General features: G+C 38.9%; 1 protein-coding gene across 1 annotated transcript in view; it reads right to left on the bottom strand.

The window, feature by feature from the left end:
- Positions 1-358: 358 nt before the first annotated feature.
- LOC131357538 (fibronectin type-III domain-containing protein 3A-like) overlaps positions 359-23,393 on the bottom strand; it is a 40,965-nt gene continuing 17,930 nt past the window's right edge. Inside the window, exons 6-26 of the mRNA XM_058396556.1 lie at positions 22,750-22,983; positions 21,758-21,822; positions 21,483-21,646; positions 21,058-21,117; positions 18,927-19,065; positions 18,745-18,798; positions 18,506-18,630; positions 18,093-18,276; positions 16,447-16,533; positions 14,686-14,824; positions 13,201-13,263; positions 12,966-13,084; positions 12,780-12,885; positions 12,096-12,271; positions 10,072-10,185; positions 9,830-9,979; positions 9,058-9,344; positions 8,728-8,931; positions 7,465-7,631; positions 6,755-6,876; positions 359-6,570 (exon numbers count right to left, since the gene is read on the bottom strand). Of these exons, the coding sequence (XP_058252539.1) occupies positions 6,268-6,570; positions 6,755-6,876; positions 7,465-7,631; positions 8,728-8,931; positions 9,058-9,344; positions 9,830-9,979; positions 10,072-10,185; positions 12,096-12,271; positions 12,780-12,885; positions 12,966-13,084; positions 13,201-13,263; positions 14,686-14,824; positions 16,447-16,533; positions 18,093-18,276; positions 18,506-18,630; positions 18,745-18,798; positions 18,927-19,065; positions 21,058-21,117; positions 21,483-21,646; positions 21,758-21,822; positions 22,750-22,983 (3,062 nt within the window). The 3' untranslated portion in view covers positions 359-6,267. The remainder of the gene's footprint in view (positions 6,571-6,754; positions 6,877-7,464; positions 7,632-8,727; positions 8,932-9,057; positions 9,345-9,829; positions 9,980-10,071; positions 10,186-12,095; positions 12,272-12,779; positions 12,886-12,965; positions 13,085-13,200; positions 13,264-14,685; positions 14,825-16,446; positions 16,534-18,092; positions 18,277-18,505; positions 18,631-18,744; positions 18,799-18,926; positions 19,066-21,057; positions 21,118-21,482; positions 21,647-21,757; positions 21,823-22,749; positions 22,984-23,393) is intronic.

Raw genomic sequence — 23,393 nt, forward strand, 5'->3', positions numbered from 1 at the left:
TTGTAAGGTTAAGACCACTAAACCTGCTTCAGAACAGGGTTTCATAACCATGAGAAAAAAATACAAAGAAAATGCTGGTAACTCCGCTTCTAAATTACAGTGTGAAGCGTTCCTCTCTCCAGGGTTAAAAGTTAAAAACAGGGTTTAGAATGACACCAGAGCAGCGTAAAAACCCTTTTAGTGTATTTATGTTGTTGCAAGGATACACTTCCATTTCATTTTAACATTATACCAGTCTTCTATTTTAAAGTTTTTGAAGTTTTCCTTTTTCTCCCAAAATCCAGTCATCATTCACCATATTTAAAGAATAATAATAAGAAGAAGACAAAACACCTGAACAGAAACTCAGAAGTCACAATTAATACACAGCATGACTATAATTTATTGAACATATTAAATATATTATCTATGATTGTTACAAGTCAGTTATGACATACGGTACATGGCAGTCTTTAATGTGAGTAAAACAAAACAAAACAACAGATAAATATTTTTTGGAATGTATCTTTTTTTTTTTTTTGTATTTCAAAATAAAAAAAATGTTCAGTATCAAAATGTGGTCTATACACACTGGCATGACAAAAAAGGTAATTTGGAGCTGGTAGATTGACATAAAGATGATTCCATGTACATGCTGGCACACAGTACAGCTACTGACTGCTCATGTGTTCGGGTTGCCAGTCTATCTCCCTAGTTTACACACGACATTCTAAAACACTGAGATACTACTTAGAGCTTAAAAACATTTCATAAGCCTATTTTTTTTGTTAGTGTTTTTAGCAGCGAGCCACAAATAGAGAGACCATAACAATTCAGGCTGTCCCTTATGGCTTCTTTATGCTTTATGACAGTTTTTTTTTTTTTATTATTAAATTTTTTCTTTCTTTTTTTTTTAAATCATGGCAAATGTCAAATAAAAAACAAGACAGTGTGTGCACAGTAACCTCGGTGCCTGTTAACAGTCTTTGTACCGGCTTTGGTTACATCGTTGGGAAAGTGAAATGCTTTGAGATTACGCAGAAACAGTAGCAGTAGCTTGCACGCAAACTGAAAGCAGCACAGAGGTCAGTGAGTCTCAGGGCTACAGCTACAAACCTAAATGCTATTTTGCATTTATTTTCGAAAATTGTGCAAGAAAAAAACAGCGTACACGGTAATAAAAATAAAAGTAAATTTAAATTAAAAAAAGAAAAAAGATTTTGTTTGAAATGTATAATTTAGCATGTCGTTCCTGTGTGGGTTTAGATGCTTGTTTCACACAGCACAGTGAATTACGAGTCGCACAGTTTGTTTGGAAGAAACACAAGTTTGGACCGAGAGATTCTCATCAAATCAAACATTTTGAGAGGTTTAAACATGCATCGTTGACATTAAACCATACTTAAATATACTGCAGCAGTAATATCTTTGGTCCATGTCTGCTCCTCAGATACGTCGTTAAATGCTATCATGTTATTTGTATGTTTTAAAACTCTATACTTGTGTAAAGTATATAAACTCCCTCCAGCTTTTGGCTTACATTAAAGGATGAACAGTCCAGTTTCTGGTAGCAGCAAGAAGGTAGGATTTACAAAGAGAACACTTTTACATGAAGGTGCACTGAACTCACATTAGTTTACTAAATTACTTAACATCAACAATCCATAAACTTCAGCACGGATCTTAAGCAGTAAATCACGTTAATAAAGCTGAATTTGCCACATCACACTCACTACAGACCAAACAATCTGAACTAGAAGAGAAATTAAATACAGAATTAGTTTTATTATAGAATTAGTCTCTCTAAATTAGTGTTGCATTAAAGTCTACATACAGCAGCATAAATGAAACTGTAACGTTAATAAAAGCTGACGTTAATGTTGATATTAGTGCTTCAATCATCCATGTTGTGTATTGTTTATCCTGTACAGGGTGACAGGGAACCTGGAGTCAGGACACAAGGCAGGAGACACCCTGGAGAGCAACCCATCACAGGATACAATCACACACCACTGACTATTTGATAGAGTTTTTTGGTGATTGCTGTGGCCAAGATTGCTTGACTTTGCTGTGTCATTTCCCACAATTTGCAACACAACACAACTTGTGGACATTTTGTGCTTTTTTATGCCCAAAACTACTTTGATAGGTGAAATTGCAAGCACAGGATTCTTCTTTTAAGCTACTGCTGAAGATGCAGCTATAATTACTTTCCATGATAGCTGTTAGCTGTGATGACATTACACAATACTTGGCCCAAACCTACAGAAAATCTTTAAAATAAATTGCAATATCTTCTAAATATGTGATCCTCTTTATGTGATGTGGCTATTTTTTTTTTACTTCTTAGCCCTTAGTCCTGTGTTGTCTTATGTAGATTGGTAAATACAAGTAAATACTGTATTACTATAGAAAATTTATGATGTAATAATGCTGAAGTTTATGGTTTGTTTGGTATGTAGCAAACAGTGGAGCTTAAAACTCTACAGGGTGTGTGGCTTAAAAAAACATGACTATATGGGCATTGTCAGAGCTGTATCACAGAGTCAGAGCTGTATCATAGAGTCAGAGCTGTATCACAGCATCAGCGCTCTATCACTGAGTCAGAGTTGTATCACTGAGTCAGAGCTGTATTACAGAGTCAGAGCTGTATCACAGAGTCAGAGCTGTATCACAGAGTCAGAGCTATATCACAGAGTCAGAGCTGTATCACAGAGTCAGAGCTGTATCACAGAGTCAGAGCTGTATCACTGTCAAAGCTGTATCACAGCATCAGAGCTGTATCACTGTCAAAGCTGTATCACAGAGTCAGAGCTGTATCACTGTCAAAGCTGTATCACAGCATCAGAGCTGTATCACTGTCAAAGCTGTATCACAGAGTCAGAGCTGTATCACTGAGTCAGAGCTGTATTACAGAGTCAGAGCTGTATCACTGAGTCAGAGCTGTATCACTGAGTGAGAGCTGTATCACAGCATCAGAGCTGTATCACTGTCAAAGCTGTATCACAGAGTCAGAGCTGTATCACTGAGTCAGAGCTATATCACTGTCAAAGCTGTATCACAGCATCAGAGCTGTAGCACTGTCAGAGCTGTATCACACAGTCAGAGCTGTATCACAGCATCAGAGCTATATCACTGTCAAAGCTGTATCACAGAGTCAGAGCTGTAGCACTGTCAGAGCTGTATCACAGAGTCAGAGCTGTATCACTGAGTCAGAGCTATATCACAGCATCAGAGCTGTATCACTGAGTCAGAGCTGTATCACCGAGTCAGAGCTGTATCACTGTCAGAGCTATATCACAGCATCAGCGCTCTATCACAGAGTCAGAGCTATATCACAGAGTCAGAGCTGTATCACAGTCAGAGTTGTATCGGAGCTGTATTAAAGCTGTAACAAAGTTGAATTAGAGCTGTAAGAGATAGCTGTATTAGAGCTGTAACAGAGAGTTGTACTAGAGCTGTATTGGAGTTGTATTAAAGATGTATTAGAGCTGTATTGGAGTTGTATTAGAGCTGTATTATAGTTGTATTAGAGCTGTATTAGAGTTGTAACAGAGAGCTGTATTAGAGTTGTATTGGAGTTGTATTAGAGCTGTAACAGGGGCTGAAATTGGTGTGAAATTTCATAAAATCAGATCGGAATCATCTAACATCACCCAAGTCTAACTACACAATGACTGGACACAGCCAATCAGGAGAGAGCAAGAGGGAGAGTGTATGAGTGTGTAAATAAAGTAAGCGAGAATGAGAGTGAAGGAGCCTGACACTACACTACAGGCTAATACAGGTATAATGGGGTGCAGGGCTCAAGCCACAATCGAAAATTTTCTGTAAGTCAATTACAATAACATTTTTTAGCAGAGGAAACTGGTAGAAATGTCAAAATTCTTAAATCTTACACCTTGTAGCTTTAATGTACCTTTATGTAAAGTGTTACTAAAAAAATGTTTTTGTTTTTCTTTCATCCCAACAGATTCCTGCTACCAGCACTTTTTTTTATATGGAAACTCCCATTATAATAATCTGTTATTACTCTTAGCCCATTTCCTGGATTCACTTATCAAATGACTCAAATTTGCACAACAGGCCCCTTTAACATGAAGATCTTGGTTAAATAAATGCATTAAGAATGGCTGTGTTGTACACCAGCGTTTCCTAAAAGGCATTGTGAGGAACTTCTATATCTAAGACATTCAATATGTCAGAAACCTTGAGATACTGCGGGTCCTATTGTGAAATTTGATCCGACGCAAAGTGTACAGGTAAAATATGGAAAAGCCCTAAGGCTAAGACCAACCTGATGAAGAAATAAGGTAAGTGACAAAGTGAAAGCTAAGTGAAGGAAAAAAACGTCGTCTGCTGTGTGACAGAATGGCTTTTGTGACATGAAAGAGGTATAAAGAACGAAATAGCGTACAGCTCTATTCAAGTTTGAAAAGAAGGAAGTTCAGACAGCAGCTTTTCTTCTTTGTAAATAAAAACAGCTCTAGCAGCTCTATAAGTACGTTGATCACTACATTTGGTAGTGAAACACAGCTTTTGTGTTCGCATGAGAAGCTCACACGTAGGCCTTGCACAGAAGCACAGGAGAATATGTCATTAGGATTCCTTATTAAGAGTCCTTAATGTAGCCAAGGCAAAGAAAGGCAAAGCTCCTAGAATGACACTGACGGTACATGATGCCTTCTCAGATAGAGGCACTACACTCTGGGTCTACTTCATCAAGCATTATCACTTACGTCTTAGATGGGAAAAAATTCTGTGGAAGGGAGGATATGAAATCACATTAAATTATTAATCTACTTTCAATAACAATGTGATGACAAATAATGACCCTGCAACAGAGATATCAAAAACCATTCGCTTCATCTGGATTGAGCACCGGGAAGAAACCGGGATGTTTGAGTTTACAATATTGACATAAATATAAAAGAAAACTTCAAAGATTTAAAATCCCATTTGTGTCAAGTGCGGTCCTTTCAAGAATGAAAGAGGGAGGGAGGGAGAGAGGGATGTGTACTCCTTTTGTTGCATTCAAGCACCAATCAAGAAAATAGCAACATAGGAGCAGCTTCACTGGCACTGGAGCTGGGGGGTGCTAACATTTACTCCCCGAAAATCAGTAATGTTTCGATGAGATAACCAGAAGTCATTACAAAAATGAATGGAGATAATATACTGTTAAACCAAAAGTAAAGCTCAAAATAAAACTCTTCAGCATAAAGTAGAACTCAGAAAGGGACTACACTGCTCAGTTTGAGCTAAATAGAGACATTTATAACAAATGCATATCCATATCGGCTATCTAAGCAATACTGCCATATCTGTATGTACATGAACATAGCTAGAATGTATGTATAGTCTATCATAGAAGAACACACTGGTGATAGCAGAACGTAAAAAAATCTAGCTCTCCCAATGTCTCGGATAAATGAATGGAATTATTATGGTATAATGTGGTTATGATGTTATGAATTCTTAAACGTAAAAAATATTTCATATCTGCAAATGAGAGTACAAGAGACTCCAGTCGTTTATGAGTATGCTTTTTTTGTATATGTCTATGAAAGCTTTGGCACGGTCTCCCTTTTAACACTTATACTGAAAAACGTGATACTGAAAAAACAATTGGAATAATGCCTACATGATATATATGCACGCAAATAAAAAAGCCCCAAACCCTCCTATTATTATTCTAAGGCAGAAAAAAGCACTCAGCCCATAAGACTTCATTTTTCTATAGCGACAGAAACTTCACTGATGTCACAATCCTCAAGGGTGTTTCAGGAGAAATCACATGACCTCCAAACTGAGAATGAGGTCCTTTAATGTCCAGATAAGGCTGCTGTGTACCGAATAGCAGCCAAGCTAACCGAAGCTCTGAGTGATCGGCCTTGCCTAGAGAGGTTTCTGTGATCTAAAAATAATCGGCATTCGTGTAACATAATAATAAAAATCTGGCCAAAACTGTGAAGTAACCTTCTGAAAAGTACACCGACGGCACACTGAAGTCTCATTCATCACAGTTTACATAGCAAAGTACCTACTGATGCCATATATAGATTTCTTTCCTCCATGCATTAATAGTCATTAAAAAAAACAATAATAATAATAATAATAATAATAATAGTAATAATTGGGCTTTGACCATTTTAAAATGCTCTGTGCTAGCCAGGGCGGCTATGTGCTACGAGGCCTGCTCTGCTCTAACATGCCGCTTTTTCTTTCTCCTTCTTTTATCTTATTCCTTTCTTCATTTCCTCAAACCAAATCCCTTTCCTCACCCCCTCATGGCACCTCAATGATAAAGTACTGGATGAGCACAGCAAACAGAATGGCCAGTATCACGAAACCAAGGAGCAGAAGAGTTGCAAAGCGCTCATCGGCAAGAGACCAACTCCTCTTGGGCTGAGGATTGTGGGAGCTTGAGATCCGGGGTGGTTTAGTCGCAGGGAGGGCCGTGCTGAGGCTGCACTGACCCCACAGCTCTCCGCCATCTGTGCTCCGACGCCCGGCACACACACGCAGGCGACATGTGCTACTCGCTGTGGAGTTATGCCATGTGTATGAGGTTCCAGAGCCCTTATACAGCTAGAAAAGACACAGGAGTGTTACTCATGAGATTTCTATAAGCAGCTAATGCTGATGCCAAGCACCTGTTTATTTGTATATATGTACTTATAATGGAAATCTATGAGCAGCTGATTAACATATGAGCTCACATCCATCAATCCATCAGTCCACCCACACTAAGTTTAAATTGCCCTTTCCATACCTGCTCCACTTCACGGCCCCTCAGCAGCTGCAGTGCATAAACAACTGGGTCTCCTCTCATGGCTTGAAGAGCCTCCCACGTGACTGTATACCTGTTCCACTCGACCAGTTCAACCTTTGGTGCTGCGAAATGGACATAACAGTCAATTTTTATAAATTGACAAGCAGAAAAGCATCTAATGCAGAAATATGTTTGTTAGCATACTCTACAGTTTTTTCCCACTTTGCTAAGTATAACAACATATAATACCAGAAAATGTCTTTTGTCCCTTAACTACAGATAAACTGCCAATGATTTGGTACCAACTGGAACTAGCTGCACGTGTAGAAGAGGTTGGGGCTAGAAACACAGCGATGACACTGACATGAGGGTATACATTGTACTGGTAGAACTCTCCCAACTTCTGAACACTGACTGAAGGAATAGCTTATGGATTAATGGTGTTCATCCTTCCAGCATCCTCCAGAGACTTTCTTTTTTTTACGACCAACATCTTACTAACACACTTCATATCTTTTTTTTTCCTTGCTGGCCTGTCTATAGGACTTCTTTAAGCCAAGCTGTTCTTCCATGTTACATTGAAGGTGTCTACATTATTGTGGTGTCAAATGATGGTGTTGCTTCAAACCCCTGGCAACACTGGCTCCTGTTTCTTGAAATGATCCATAGGCACACAAGTGTAACAAGGTAAACTAATGGTAAAGGCTTACGTTTGAGCTGAGGTGGTGGAGAGCGGGTGGTGCTGAAGGTGTAGGGAGGAGAGAGGGGGCCCATGCCTGCTGCACTTTGAGCCTGAATGCTGAACTGGTACTCGGTAGCCTCACACAGTCTCTGCACTTTAAATGTATGACATGGGCCGCTGTAGATGCAAACCAACCTACAACACACAGACGCACATGTTCTAACCATCACAATATGTGTTTTACTTCTGGTAAAGCAGTTGTTAGGCATCTCATAGACATGTGAACGCTGAACCACCAACCATCCACCAAATGAAATAAGAATAGTCATACTGGCGTATCATGTCAGGCGTGTTGACACCTTAGCAGTAGGGAAATGGCAGAAATGTTGATGTTATAAACAAGCAGGTTTGTTATGATTGAATGGTTTGTCATCGTGTTTGATTAGACAGTTACCTCGCCACTGAAAATGCCAAATACTACATTTCCATATACCCATCTATATTCATTCCTACACTCCAGTAACATCTGCTACACTGTGCAGTGGGCACTGAAAACCCTTTGGCTGTGTTTTGCTTTCTTGTATTGGCATATACTCATTATTAAATAAACTGTATCAGGATTGGGGGCAAAAAAACATGACGTGAAACAGGACGTCCACAGAAACAATTAACTATATTTCCCTATGTCACACTATACGTTACTATGCTCATTAGATTTTCTTTATTATGCACATCCTTTTCTCACAGGCTCTTATAGCTTATAAAGGCAGTAAGATAAATACTGACAGTCTAAGAAGTTTTATGGAAAAGACTCAAACATATATTTCTAGAAGAGACTTTTGTGCAAAGATTTCATGATTAAATTTTCCTTTCATTTTCACCATTAGCTTGTGAACAGATGAAATCCATCTAACCCTAACTGTATCTGGTAACATGACATTTAAAACAGTAATAAATCCCCCTAAAATGAGCTAGACTAAATGGTCTAATCATGTAGACTTGCTCTGTAGCACATAACACTTTAACTTAACTCCTTGCTGATCACCTGCCCATAATTGAAAATACAGTGGTATGATCTGATCATCAATGAAACCAATTGTGTTGCATGCTAAACCTCAAGAAATATCCAAAGAATTACCTGCAAGGGATTAGGGGTTAGAGTTATGGTGAGAATTTGGGTTATATGTTAGGGTTATGGTCAATGGTTAGAGGTTAGAGGATGGGGTTAGATGCTTATTAAAGATTTCTCATGCAGTCTACTTAGATTAGATGCATGTAGCTTGGCCAGTACCTGTCTGTGGCAGCTTGCATGTGCAAACAGTAGTGTGTGCCGTGACTGTTCTGTAGCCGGTCTCCCCATTTCAGCTTCAGACTCTGAGGTCCAGCCACCACACACTCCAGCACGGGGGGTTCAGGAGGCAAGGGTCGTGTCCTGAGCTTTAGCATTGTGCTAAAAGGACCAGCACCGATGCTATTAACTGCTTGCACTTGTATCCTGGAACACAGCAAAACGATTTGGAGCTTATCGAGGAGAATTTTCAATTCAATTCAATTTATTCAATTTTAGAATCTTATCACCGGCTATACAGTTTCTCTGGTTATATTTTCATGTAGGTTATACCTATACGTAGTGTCCGATTGAAGATTTTCCAGTATGTGGTAGTTAGTCCTTCCTACAGACAGAGGCTGCTCCTCTCCAAAGTCTATGTTGTATCCAGAAATTTCTGCTCCATGACACTTAGGTTCTGTCCACCTTACAGCCAAACTGTTAGAGGTACTGCAAACTGTACCAGCACCCAGGGAGTCTGCCCTAATTTCCTCCACATGCTCCACAGCTGCTGGTACCGATGCTGGGGTCTTTACCGTGGCAACATCGCTGAAGAGGCCTGCCCCAACAGCATTGACTGCCTGTGTGTTTAATAAGAAAAACACAGTTGTATAGCTTGTTAGTTTTACATCTTTGATTTTAACCCATAAATATTTATACCCATTTTGACTTATCATCAAATCTTAACAATCAATGAAATATATATATATGGCTAGAGTCACTTAAATGCAGTATTTAGTCCATTTGAGTAAAACTTTGAAGCATTTTCCCATTGGTGTGGCTGATTTAGGCAAAGAACACGCTGGTCTGGACCAGAAATTAATTAATAATTAATTAATAAATTAATGTGTATTTTTAAATTATAGATAATATTATACTTATATATATATATATATATATAAAGAATTATATAATTAAAAAAAATAAAGCTAAGGAAATGACTTTCTGTGAGGAAATGGGCATTTTTCACTTTCATAAAATGTTGAAATAGGTTATTTTATCTTACAAAAAAAATTAAAAGCAAATTAAAAGTATTATTCTGCCGTAATTAGAGAGTAGCCCCTACCTGCACTCTGCAGTAGTACACTGTGGCAGGCTGCAAGTCTCTCACTTCATATTGAGATAAAGACCCAGAGTACAGTAAATCCAGAGCACTTTCCTCCAGACCCCACTCCATCTGAAACTCATACACCTCTGACCCATTACAGGCTGGGCTCTGTACAATGATAGAAAAAAAAATCAAATAAATTCATTTTCGGGCTTCTACCAGGCAAAAGAAATAAAAAGTAAAGCGGTATGGCAGCTTGCCTCCCAGGTGGCCAGTACACTGCTGCAAGAGCTTGGTGTAAGATTTGGAACACTGCACTGCTCTGGGGCTCCTGATGTTGTGGAAGCTTGGCACATGTCTGAGAGGGGACCCCACTGCAGGAGGGAAAAAAATCACAGCAATAACTCTTAAATGATTGCTTAAAATAATAAATGTGGGATTTATTTAAAATGCAGTAACAACAACAGGATGGTGTCTATTATGATGACTGAAAATACAGCTACAGAATCAAACCTGTAGCTTTGACCCCAATCCAGGCAACTAACTACTATTACTAGCTAGATATTTAACTAGTTAATTAGTCTTTTATTTTATGACATTCCATAAAACTGAGAATAGATTCGAGCAACAGAAAAAATGCACAAATAAACAAATCACCAAAACCAGCAGTGATTAGTGGAGTTAATGAACCAGCCTCTGTTCCTCACTAGTTCCCTAATTATGTGCCATAAGTGTATGAGACACCCCACTTTCCTTAATATACAAATTTCCTTAATATCTATTATTTACACTTTAATTTTTGCAAGTGTTGTGATAATGAGCCAATAAATAGAAAGCATTTAGTAAGCTACATTAATTCATATTCAGTTATTGGTAGCTGTGGCTCAGTGGTTGAAATTCTGGGTTACTGATCAGAAGATCAGGGTTTCAAGAAGCATCACTGTTCAGTCCTTAACCCTTTGGTCCAGAGGTTCTGTATCAAAGCTGACCCTGTGCCCTGACCCCAACTTACTAAAGAGTTGGGATAAGTGAAGAAAGGAATCTCATTGTACTGTATTGTATAAAGCTTTATTGTATAAAGTCTACCTACCTACCTACCAACCTACATACCTAATCAAATCTATACTATACTATAAGGCCAAAAGTTTATGTATACTTGGGCGTCACACCTATATGTGGCTCTTCCCCAAACTGTTGCCAGAAAATTTTAAACACATCTAAACTAAAAACTATCTAAAATAAAAAATTCCCTTCACTGGAATTTATAGGCTCAAACCTAGGTACCAGAATGTTCCAAAGCCTCTGTACACAAGGCTCATCGTGTGCCAAGGAAGTCCAGTGGCCTGAGCCCTGACCTCGACCCCACTGAACAGCGACTGTGCTCCAGGCTTTCTCTCTTCATATCCGTGTCTGACCTCACTAATGCTCATGGGGATGAACGACAAATCTCCACAGTCATGTTCCCAAATCTAATAGAAAGCCTTCTCAGGAGAGTGGAGGCTGTTATAACAGCAAAGAGGAACTGAATTCATGTTAATGCCCATGGGTTTGGAATTGGCACCTGTCAGAGTGATGGTCAGTTTTTTGTGCCTGAGGTTTGTTAAAAAAGAAAGAAGACATTCTTTTTTGGAAAGCACACAAATTCCATGCAATGAAAACTCACTAAAATAAAAAAATTTCTACAGAGGCAATGCTGAAGGGTGAAGGACAGAGACCATTAATTGTGTCATGGATGTTTACTGTTTTCCATCTTCTGCTAGTCCTTGGAACTCTATTTTTATTTCATCCAACTAATAACTCAAATAGATCAGATGTTTGTGAGAGCGTCTTTGCATAGCCCAAGCGTGTGATTTGCCCTGAGGCTCCTTCAGCTCAACGTAGCATCTCATGGTGCTTTTTGTACGCCTTTTGTAAAGAAAATAAAGGTCTATGTGAGTGCATTCTGATTCTGATAATGACATTATCTACATTTTAGTATTGCAAGCATCTCACACGCACAATTACAGTAATTCTAATTATCAGTGTTATTTTCTATTTTAATTGTTATTCATTTTGATAGAATTTATTGATTCTGATTGAGTAAGAATTTACACAGGATCAGATCTGACCATACGCAACACAATGAATAAAAGCAATAGTTTTAACTCCTGGAGAAATGATTCACACTGAAATTGTTTTTTAAAATCATTTCTTTTTCAATTTTTTTTTTCACATTAACTCACAGATCATCTTTTACTGCAGTAGTGTTGCTTTACCCATCGTCACACAGCTAGTATGTACCTACCCCTGCTGCATTGTAGGCTTTCACCCAGAACAGGTAGGATGTGCCAGGAAGTAGTTGTCCCACAGTGCAGTAGGGATCTGAGCCCTGGTACACCTGCAGTGGAGAGCCTTCCACTGACCGAGCCATTTCCACACAGTACTGGGACACCGCAGCCCCTCCGTCACACACTGGAGCATCTGCAACAGACAATGGACACCATGTTTAAATTTGTATCTGAATTTCGAAAGGTGAGTAAAAAAATCTAAGTAAATAAAATCAACAAAACAAATTATTTATCCGTTAATATCAGAAGGTAAAAATCTGCAATATATACTAAACCGAAGATTCAAACTATTTAAATTGAATCATATATTTGCTAATAAAGCATGGGTAACAAATAGAAGCATACAAATAGACAGATACTGTAAACATAGAGTTTTAACAATGACTTCCAGTTGAATTAACAAATTAAAATAAGGTAAAAGAATTAAGTTATATCCAGAAATAAATACTGTAGCCATTGTTTAATTGTTTCCTGGTTTGTTTTAGTGGTTTGTGTATTTACGTAGAAACTCCTGACCATGGACAACTGATGATTTTTTTCTTTGATAAAATTTTCTACATATGCTTAAAGTTAAACACAGAAGGTTGACAGAATTCATGTGAAAGATGTTTGTGAACTCATAAAAATGTAAGAAGCTTAACCCCATGATAGTGAAATCTCTGAGGATGTGGCTCCCTCTGCAGGGTGGAAGGCTTGGCATTGTCCAGGAGGCAGAGGAGCCATCTGCACACAGAGACTCTCCGACACCTGAAGGAAGGAGAGATGTTCTTTAATCAGAATTAAAACATCATAAAACTCAAAATTCCAAAATATTGGAATGCCATTACCTGACTCTGACCTCCCAAACTCTCACAGTACACCCGCAGTTTGTACCATCTGCCCTCCTGCAAGCCTTCACACACATGCTGTCTGAGAGGCCCACGGTACACGACATCCCAGGGGTGGTCTACACACACACACACACACACACACACACACACACACACACAGATTTTATCAGATTATATGTTGCCTAATCCGTTCTGGGTCTAATATGATGACTTGGACAGAAGTTTCTCTTACCACTCTGACTGAGTTCCAGTATATACAGAGTAATTGGCGAGCCGCCGTCATCCTCTGGGGCCTCTGACGTGCAAGTAATGAAAGAAAACACAAGAATAAGCAGTCAATATACCTGACTATTCAGTATGACAAGTATGATAATTTATGCTCATTAATTATGTAAAGAATGAAATAAGGTAGGGTAAACAATGGCAGGGAAAGAATCAATGCCAGTTATTTTCTAATAACAGCACTTCCTGTAGTGTTTTATTCCTCTTATACTACAGCAATGTGCCAGTGATTGCAGTATAGTAATACACTTTTTGTGTGTGTGTGTGTGTGTGTGTTTTACCATTTATTGTCACATTTACTAAAATTTAATTCAGTTATACAATATCCAGGCTTTCTTTTTTAAGTAAAAAACAAGGCCAAGGCCAAAGACCTTGATCCTGAAGAGTTTCCAAAGAAGGAAAATCCAGTGACTTTGAAATGCACTGAAACCCAATACTTCTTTTATAAATGTTAAATAAACATCCTTCAAACATCCATTATACAAGTATGCAGTAATGTATATAACATATTGTATGTGTACACTAATGTATTAGAATTAGCAGATTAATATGATTTGAACTGATTTGAAATACAACTGGAGTGCTGTCATTGCTGCTCTTATAGAAAATAAATCATCAATCAGACTCAGAAATTTGCCAGTGATGTATTTATTCCTACGCTCTTCATGAAGTTCTGTGATCATTTAATGTGGCACCAAAGCCTATAGTGACCAGCTCTGTAAAACTACATGATTTAAAGACTGTTGTATTATCTGAGGTGCTGGGAGCATGATCTTTGGCATTCTATGGCATATCCAAGATTCCCGCTTCACTCCTGAGCCTAGCTTACTGTACTATATGTGTAGACTTTTACATGTTCTACCTTGTCAGCATGGGTTTTCTGTGTGTGCTCTGGTTTTCTCATACCTGGCTACAACTGAAATGCTTCTAGGTGTGAATGCATTCCCTGAGACAAAATTTCAGATTTTTTTCCCCACCTCAAACCCCGGATTAAATCTGGATTCACTGGATTTACCAGGATAAAGCAGTTACTGAAGATGAATGATGAGAAATAATAAAGCATGGAATGTTAACTAGATCTTTTATATTTCCTCATATGTGGTAGCTTAGTGGGTAGGGCATTGGACTACTGATCGTAAGGTTGTGATATTGAATCCCAATCCACCAAATAATTGGCATTAATTTTTTCGCTGCCACTGGGCCCTTGAGCATGGCCCTTATCCTTAGATGTATAAAATGAGATAAGATGTAAGTTCATGCTTTCAACAGGTCACAGACACAGATACCACGGATGACATTACCTTTCAGGCATGTACTAGCAGACTTTCTTGTATTACTATACAGTTATACACATTTGTTTTCAACTAAGCCCAGGTGTAATCAGCGTATAGAGAACAGACTATGAATAACTCTTTGTACTCTAACTCCGCCTTACCCCAGACAACATGCAGGCTGTGTGGTTGTACAGAACTGTGCACTGATGGTTTTCCTGGGCTGCCTGGTTGGTCTGGCAGTGTTCTATAGTCCACTACTGCACTAGACACATTGTGACCATCTGGTCCAGCCACAGACACCTGTTTAAACACAAGATGATGGAACAAGAACTGCTTAAGCAAACACAGACATTAAGTTTTCAATTATAATATCTTTATGTTTTCCTCTGATAAACTCATGAGACATTGTATGTATATATGTATGATGTATGGCAGTGTTGGAAAACACCTGAAATGTTAACATTTTCTACTATATATAGATGTAGCTATATACAGTGCAGGCTTTCCTGAATGCAAATTCAATTCAAACATATTTATAGCGCATTTTAAACACTACAGTGTACCAAAGTGATGTACAGTTACAAAAAATATCATAAAAGTACATAAAATACCAGAAATAGCCGACATCTGTTCCACACCTAATGATTGTTAAAGGCTTCATTAAACACATTGAATAAACATTAATACTCCATTCCACAGTTTTGGGGAAGCAGCAGAACATGCAATCTTCTTTACCCCTTAAACATGAATATCAAACAGCTGGTTATTAGATCTAAGAGATCTCTGGATGCAGTGGAAAATGATAAGCTCAGAAATCTGATGATCTTGGACCAATTCTATCAATGATCTTAACATACAATTTAGTGGAAACCTCACTGTCATGTCATATCACATTATATTACACAGACTGAATATATGTCTCTCTGTTGCATGTATTTATTCAGTGTGACAATGGTGCCCTTGAGTATGGCTGCTGCATCATGGCTAACCCTGCACTCTGACCCAACTTCCAAAGCTGTGAGGAAGAGCATTTCACTGTGCTGTATGTATATGTGACAAAAAAGGCTTCTTCTTCTTCTATTCCCATGTAAAGTTCCACTCTGACATGCATAGATGTTAACACAGCAATTTCACGAGTATGGACAAAAATAACCAGGCTAAGGCTGTTTCTCAGTCTGTGTTCAAAAGAACCCAGGTGCAGTCTAACTACAGTGAGAACACAATTCAACCCTGATTCAGTCCGACCGCAGGAAATAACATGTAATAAACATGCTGGGTATTTTGGGTTGTAGGCGGCATTTCATCATGTGAGCTACTAAAAATAAAACGGCAAACTGAACAAGAGGGTTTAACTGGAGCGACGCAGAAGGAAGCTGTGTAGGATGTAAAAAATACTATTGTTTTTAAATAATGTAACATTTTTTTTAAAACTAAAAAAAGTCTCGTTCCTCACACAGCGTTTTCATTCTATAGCCCAATTAATTCTGTGCAGAATTCTGTAGAATAAAAATCAAAATAATGTTCACTCTAATATTCATCCGTCCAGATGTACCTCTTATCCTACATAGAGTCTGTCCCAGGGTGTACTCAGGACAAATTGTGGAACACCCTGGACATGTTGCCAACACATCACATGCTCACACACCTGATCACACACTACGCACAATTTAGAAATGCCAATCAACCTGCAACATGTCTTTGGACTGGAGGACAATGGAAACCCCTGAAACATAGAGAGTAATGAAACTCTGTACACACAAAACAGAAGCGGGAATCAAACCCTGCACTACATAGGTGTGAGGCAAAAGTGCTTGTCAAATTGTCTACTAGCTGAGATGTGACCTAAGACATAAGTATGTTACATTACATACATTCAGTAACTTTAAATACTATATACTAAATGAGCTTCTGCCATCACTCACCCTGAATCGATAAGACGTGTATCGCCTGAGCTCTTTCACTACACACGATTGCTCCTCTCCTCTATGTTTCGGCTGAAAGCCACACCCCTGTACAGGAAAAAAAAAAAACATCCTGTATTTTATTTCATAAATATTTCACAAACAACATGACTATGTTACTAGTCACTTCCTGGCCTTAAAAAAAAAAAACTCATAACAAGTTGTTATTGTGGCTGTGTTTTAACCTTCAGCGTGCCACTGTGGTAGAGCGGGATTAGTCCACAGACAGATGTGTGAAAAGAAAGTATGAGGGACAACAGATGAATAGCCTCAAACATCTGGCTCTAATTAGGCACACTGCACCATGTTCTCGATGTACACTGCACATGTGAATAGCTAAACCTAGGCTCATGTGTTAAACTGCACTGGTCATCTCTCAGTACATCTCAATAGTAGTTTTATTCACTTCACAACTTATTTACACAGATGGTCCAACTAAGGGCTTTTTCTTCTGATGGACAGAAGAGGCATTCTAATAAAAATCTGTGAGCGAATATAGGGGATATCTGACCTGTGGATCTCAGCAGCTACTCCAGAGTTAGATTCGGTCACTTGGCTGCTTCTCTGACTAGTGGTGGATGTAAATGTTTTTGATGCATGGCCTCCTCTAGAGCGACATGATTTGTGATATATCTTTTCTGTTTTTTTTTTAAATAATAGATTTAAATCTGAGGTAGCTCAAGTGATTAAAGTTCTGGGTCAGTGACTGGAAGATCTGGGTTCAAGCCCCAGCACCGCCAAGCTGCCACTGTTGAGCCCTTGAGCAAGGCCCCCAACCCACCCTGCTCCAGGGGTGCTGCCTCATGGCTGACTCTGTGCTCTGACCCCAGTCCCCAAGGATGGGTTATGTGAAGAAAGAATTTCACTGGGCAGTAATGTATATGTGACAAATAAAGACAACTTAACTATATTTATTTTAAGAACCAAACCCTGCTTGATACTATGCCTCTTTCCCAAAACAGGTGTGTTTTTATTACGACTATATGACACTAACTGCAGACAGGTCGACTCCATTCAACTAATTACGTGACGTCTGATGGCAACTGCTTGCAGCAGAACTAATTTAGGGGTTTCACAAGCAACAGGTGTGAATATGTATGCATTCACAAGTTTTCTTTTTTTTTGTTTACATTGCACATAATTTGAAATGCTATTCAGTATTATGGGATGACTTGTGTAGATTCATAACATATAATCCCAGTTATACAAGTCCATTCCAGTTCCTCATTCTAACAAGCAGAGGGTCCAAATGAGGGCTTGTTTTTTCCCTTTGATGGACAGATAAGGCTGATGAACAAAAGTCAGTGACCTGGTAAGAGGGATATTTGTCATAGAAGCTATATAAGAGGGCAAATGCTCAGTAGAATGCTACCACCATCATGCTTCACTGTGGGGGATGTGGTGTTCTCAGGGTGATGCTGGGTTTCTGGCCAACATAAAATGAAAATATTTGGAAACATTTTTTAAATAACTTTAAATAATGTTCAATATTATGGGGCAGTTTGTGTAGATTTATGACACTATAAAATATTGAAAAGTTCATGGGAGATACTGTGTTTTGTGTGCCATCAACTCTAGTAGAAATACAGCGTTTGCTGCATACTCACCGATTTAATCTCTTCCATTTCCAGAATGTACGAGTGTGTGTCTCGGCTGGCTGTACCACACGGGGTGCTCCACTCGAGACTCAGCCATGTTACGCCAGCCTCCATCAGACGAGGTGGAGGTGGAGGAGCAGGAGGAGACATGACACAGCTGGCTGTACAACAACTCAGAACAGCACTGAAGGCACTGTTAAGAGCAGATACATAAACATACTTCTTATTGAGCAAATGATTAAGGATCTGAATCCTAAACCAGGACTAAAAAATAAATATAGTGGTGTGGTGAAATTTAGTTGCATTTTTACAAAGCAAATTAACATTCATACAACTTATCCTAGAATGATCCATAACGGTAATGGCCATAATGTAATTGAAGGAGTATTTCAGTGAGCTCTATAGAGAGACAAAATTCCTACCTCATTCCTACATCGTTTTTAGCAGCAAGTCTGAAGGCATATTTTGTTGAAGGCATGAGGTGCACAACTTTGTACTGCTTGGCAAGGCCACTGTAAATCTCCTTAAATGCACTTTGTTTTCCCTGCTAAATAAAGCAAATGCATATTCTTAGATACAGAGCACACAGTCATGACCTGAAAAAAGAGCAGGCTTTATTGTGGTAATGAAAATTTGTGCTTGTTTAGTGCAAGATTCTTACCTCGTGGTATTCCAAGCAAAAGCCAGTGATTTTTGAGCCATTGTCATTGGGTGACTGAGACAGAGACACAGCAAGAAACAGAGAATGAGCTACATGATTTATTAAATGATAGAAAGTGATTATTATTACTATATTAAAGGAATAGAACATGAAGGTGTAATAACTGAAGGTGTATGGCATACTCTCCACTGGAGGCTTATGGAGCTCTTGGTGCGCTGGATAAGTCGGGGGACTGCAGGAGTGTCTGGGATGCTGCACAATGTAGTAAAAATTACACTCTCTGATGGGGTTCCCTTCATTGACCTACATGCCACACACACCCTTACACACACACAAAGACAGCATCAGTATTGTGTACTCAGTGAATGAATTTATACACACATTAATTAACTTGCATCTCAATCAGCTCTCTACCTCACTAGGTCGTGAATCTGTATATCATGTTTTGGAAACTGGTAAGGACTCCCTACACATTGGGTCAATGATGACTCAAAAGTCACTGTTAAACACATAAATATAAAATATTGAAGTTTTATATATCGTGTTTTATTCTGTATATGTAATTATACATTTGTTAGCTTAATCAGCTGCATTTCTATCATGGATAAAACTTTAAGTAGGCTAGCTAGTAGATTTTTTAAAAATCATCAAACAATTAAAAGTCATTACACTCAAACAAACCGTATGTAGAATGTCAAATAAAGATAAAAATAACTAGTGATCATTTGAGACCTACAACAAAATATAACAAACTACGACTGAAAGTGTGTCAACTATGTTTTTAGAGCTGAAAAGCTCTACATAAAACATTTCCCAGTAAGGGGAACATAGTGAGCACTGATGCTCCCTGTTTTTTTTGTGGTGCTTTTAGGGAGTGAAGGCACCAGTGGACTGGAATGGCTTTGCAATTGAGACATCCCTTAAAATGGCTGACTCCTTGATCAGTGCCCTGACTACTGAACTAGGGAGCTGATTGAGACACCCCCTTCGTTCACACCTCTGCACTTTCATATAGTTTATGTACAGACACATTATATATAGTCTAGGTATTTATATTATTTCATTCGGCAGACACTTTGAAAGCCACTTAAAAATAATACATGATTCAACCCAAGAATAAAGCTGAGCAGTTAAGGGTTAAATACTGAGGTCAAGAGATCAAGACTGACAATCAGCTGGTTGCACCAGTGGAATGTAGTGCCATAATCTAGCATTTATATTTTAAAAAATAACCAAATCGTAGCACAGTGTTATAGCAGTAGGTATCTGCTGCATAACTCTGTGCTGAGCAAAAAGTGCATGTTTATGGGTTATATACACCAACCAGGCATAACAATTTGACCACCTGCCTAATATTGTGTTAGTTCCCCTTTTGCTGCCAAAACACAACACTGTGTATTCTGACACCTTTCCATAAGAAACAACATTAACGTCTTCAGCAATCTGAGCAACACTAGCTGGTCTGTTTGATCGGACCACACAGGAAAGCCTTCGCTCCCCACGTGCATCAATGAGCCTTGGACGCCCATGACCCTGTCGCCGGTTCACCACTCTTCCTTCCTTGGACCACTTTTGATAGATACTGTCCACTGTAGACCGGGAACACCCCACAAGAGCTGCAGTTTTGGAGATGATCTGATCCAGTCTTCTAACCATCAAAATTTGGCCCTTGTCAAACTCGCTCAAATCCTTATTTGTTATTCACGTTGACTGTCACTGCTCATAATGTTATGCCTGATCGGTGCATGTACCTTGTTTCCTTTGTATATGGCGAAATGAACAATTTCTTTTTGTTAGAGCTATTTTATTTGATTTATAATCATAATAAAAACATGCAAAATATTTTAAACATTCATAATTTGATGCAGAATTTTTAGTGTTATGGTTCAATGTTGCCAAACAAGTACATATAGAACTACTTTATTGTAAAGAGCAGTCTGTTTGGATATTTTTAAAGGAAATGTTCCACCCATTAACTGCCTCCCTCTGTGTTCCGATCATAGGTGTAGCACTTCCTGTTAAAGTTGGATCATGTTTCTGATTGGCGAAGGTGACGGTGAAATGTTACTTGATCTTTTGAGACACTGCTCACTGTGTCCGAAGCTGCAAACAAAATTCTACACAGCACTAATTCAAAACTAACTGCTCACAATAAATGATTTAGGATCTAATTTACATCCTGTCTTCCCATCAGATAATCTAACTAGCATTGCGACTGGTAGCGACTGACATTTGAACTCTTTCAATTAAGATCTCAATTATGACTTTGGGTTAAATTGGATAGAATAAATCAGTGGGATGTGCAGGTCTCACCTGGCGTAATAATGTGTCGCAGGTCTGAGCTCTCCCAGTGTACATGTAGTGTCTTTCCCTCTGGAAAAAAGATTCAATATTACAAATGATGCAAGGAAGATGGAAAAAAAAACCCTGGGAGCCAAATAAAGTCTTCAGCTATATTTTGATTTTTCATTATTGTACAAGGCACACTTGGTATTTTTGTGAGCAACAGCCAGAGCTGTGTCTTTGTAAGAAAGGATTGAATTTAAATAAATACAATGATAAGAGCACAAATTCCCACAAGATCTAGTGCAAAGAGGTTATATTACAGCAATATGGAGACTAGATCTGGAATGGGATTCTCAGCAGGAACATCTGGATGTGATGGTCAGGTGTCTACAAGCTTTCAGCCATATAGTGTACAATTTATATTTTGGCTTGTGGACGCAGGAGATACTCACTGGTACACAAGTTTGAAATCTCCCTCTGTGCCACTCTGAGACAAGGCCAGCTCGTAGCTGAGCGGCAGGGCAGGGTGTGAGTTTAAGTGTGTATCTGCTTCTGACAGTATAGGGAGTGGAGGACGCCAGGAGAGGACTGCAGAGTGTGACGTGACACTGCCCACCTGAGAGAGAGAGAGAGAAAGAGAGAGAGGATGAGGATGGGGATTATAATATTATAAATATATCTGTACATAAAAACTGACTAGTCATCAACATTAAAATAAAGCACTTACTGCTGGTTTGCATACAGTAGAGAGCAGCTCCTGCACTCGCCTCATTTCTTCTTCTGGATCTGCAGCTGTAACAATTCCATTATACAGAATGTCATTTCCCATGAGCTAGTTTTAAATTTATAAAAACTATTAGTTTTTATTATGGTGTGTTATATACTTAATACACCACAAAGCCCATTATATGTTTGGTTATCCCACCGACGGAAGGTTCAGGTGTGTGTGTGTGTTAGTGAGATTAAAAATTAAATGCTGTAGGTCATGTGACACTTTCTAAATTCATATGTATAAATCATGCTTCCTTCATCAGTCAGTTTCGAACATTTCTACTGCATCATGTTGCTCTCAAGTCCATGTTAAAGTGACCATGTTTGACATAACAATTTAACTGTACACAACATTACACTGCCATGATATACACTGCCAAAATCATACAGCACAGCATTTTGTTGTTTAGCTTCTTTTGTCTGACCAGTTATTCTCAACTGCCCAAAGCAACAAGGAAAACACACAGTTAATGATCAACCATGAGAATGGGGAAAAGGTGTGATCTCTGTGACTTTAACCGTGGCATGGTTGTTGGTGCCAGATGGGCTGCTTTGAGTGTTTTAGAAACTGCTGATCTCTTGGAATTTTCATACATAACAGACTTTACAACCAAGGTGAACAGAACAGCATCTCAGCATGCACAACACATCAAACCTTAAGGTGGATGAGCTATAGCAGAAGACCACATCAGCTTCCACTCCTGTCAGCCAAGAACAAGAATCTAAGGCTATCATGGGCACAAACTCACTGAAAGTGGACAGCTGAAGTTGTTTTGTTGTTTTGTTGTCTGACGTTGAAATGAACTGAAGCTATTGACATGATTCAGCATGATTTTAAGTGTTGTGCTGCTGCACCATAATTGGTTGGTTGGAGAACTGTAGTGAGAGCCGGCTCAGAGGTGTTCCTATTAAAGTGCATGTCAACGTGTATGCGTGTGCATAATTCACCTTTAACCTCATAGTCGTTTGGAGGGGAGCCTCTGTTCCGGACTGAGTGTTTAAGACGTGGTGGTGTTGGAGAGGCCGACATGCCTGTTCGGACTTTGCTGTGTCCGTTGTGGGTGAGTGGCATGCCATTAGCAGCACCCAGATGCCCGCCTTTCAGCCTCCGCTGTAGCTGCTCCTGCATTTTCACTGCACGTTCTTCACGGATGGGCACAGAGACACTGTGGCACATCATGTCTGCATGTATACACACACACACACACACACATATCTCTTGGATGAACAAATCTTAAATATAGTAGCTAGGTCACTGAGCAAGTAGAAACTGCTGTGAACTGCCCCATGTTATGTTGGGTCAGAAACCAAACCGACTAAGCTAAAAAAGGTTTAAGTTATGTAATTTAATAGCATATGGCAAGCCTGTTAGCTAAATAAGTGCATTAAGCCTCAGAGTAACAAAAAATATAATCACTGTCTTCTTCTGACAAAGTTTCGGAAGTAGCATATCATGTTCACACAGTCCATAAGTCACTGGTGAATGATTCAGCTATGAGCTTTGGAGTTCTGTCCTCGCACTACTCCATAAACAGTTTACGGAGCCCATTTGTCCACTAGACAACTTTGAATAACCAAATGACAGTCCAGAC

The sequence above is a fragment of the Hemibagrus wyckioides genome, linkage group LG08 (assembly GCF_019097595.1).
Source record: "Hemibagrus wyckioides isolate EC202008001 linkage group LG08, SWU_Hwy_1.0, whole genome shotgun sequence".
NCBI classification, from domain to species: Eukaryota; Metazoa; Chordata; class Actinopteri; order Siluriformes; family Bagridae; genus Hemibagrus; species Hemibagrus wyckioides.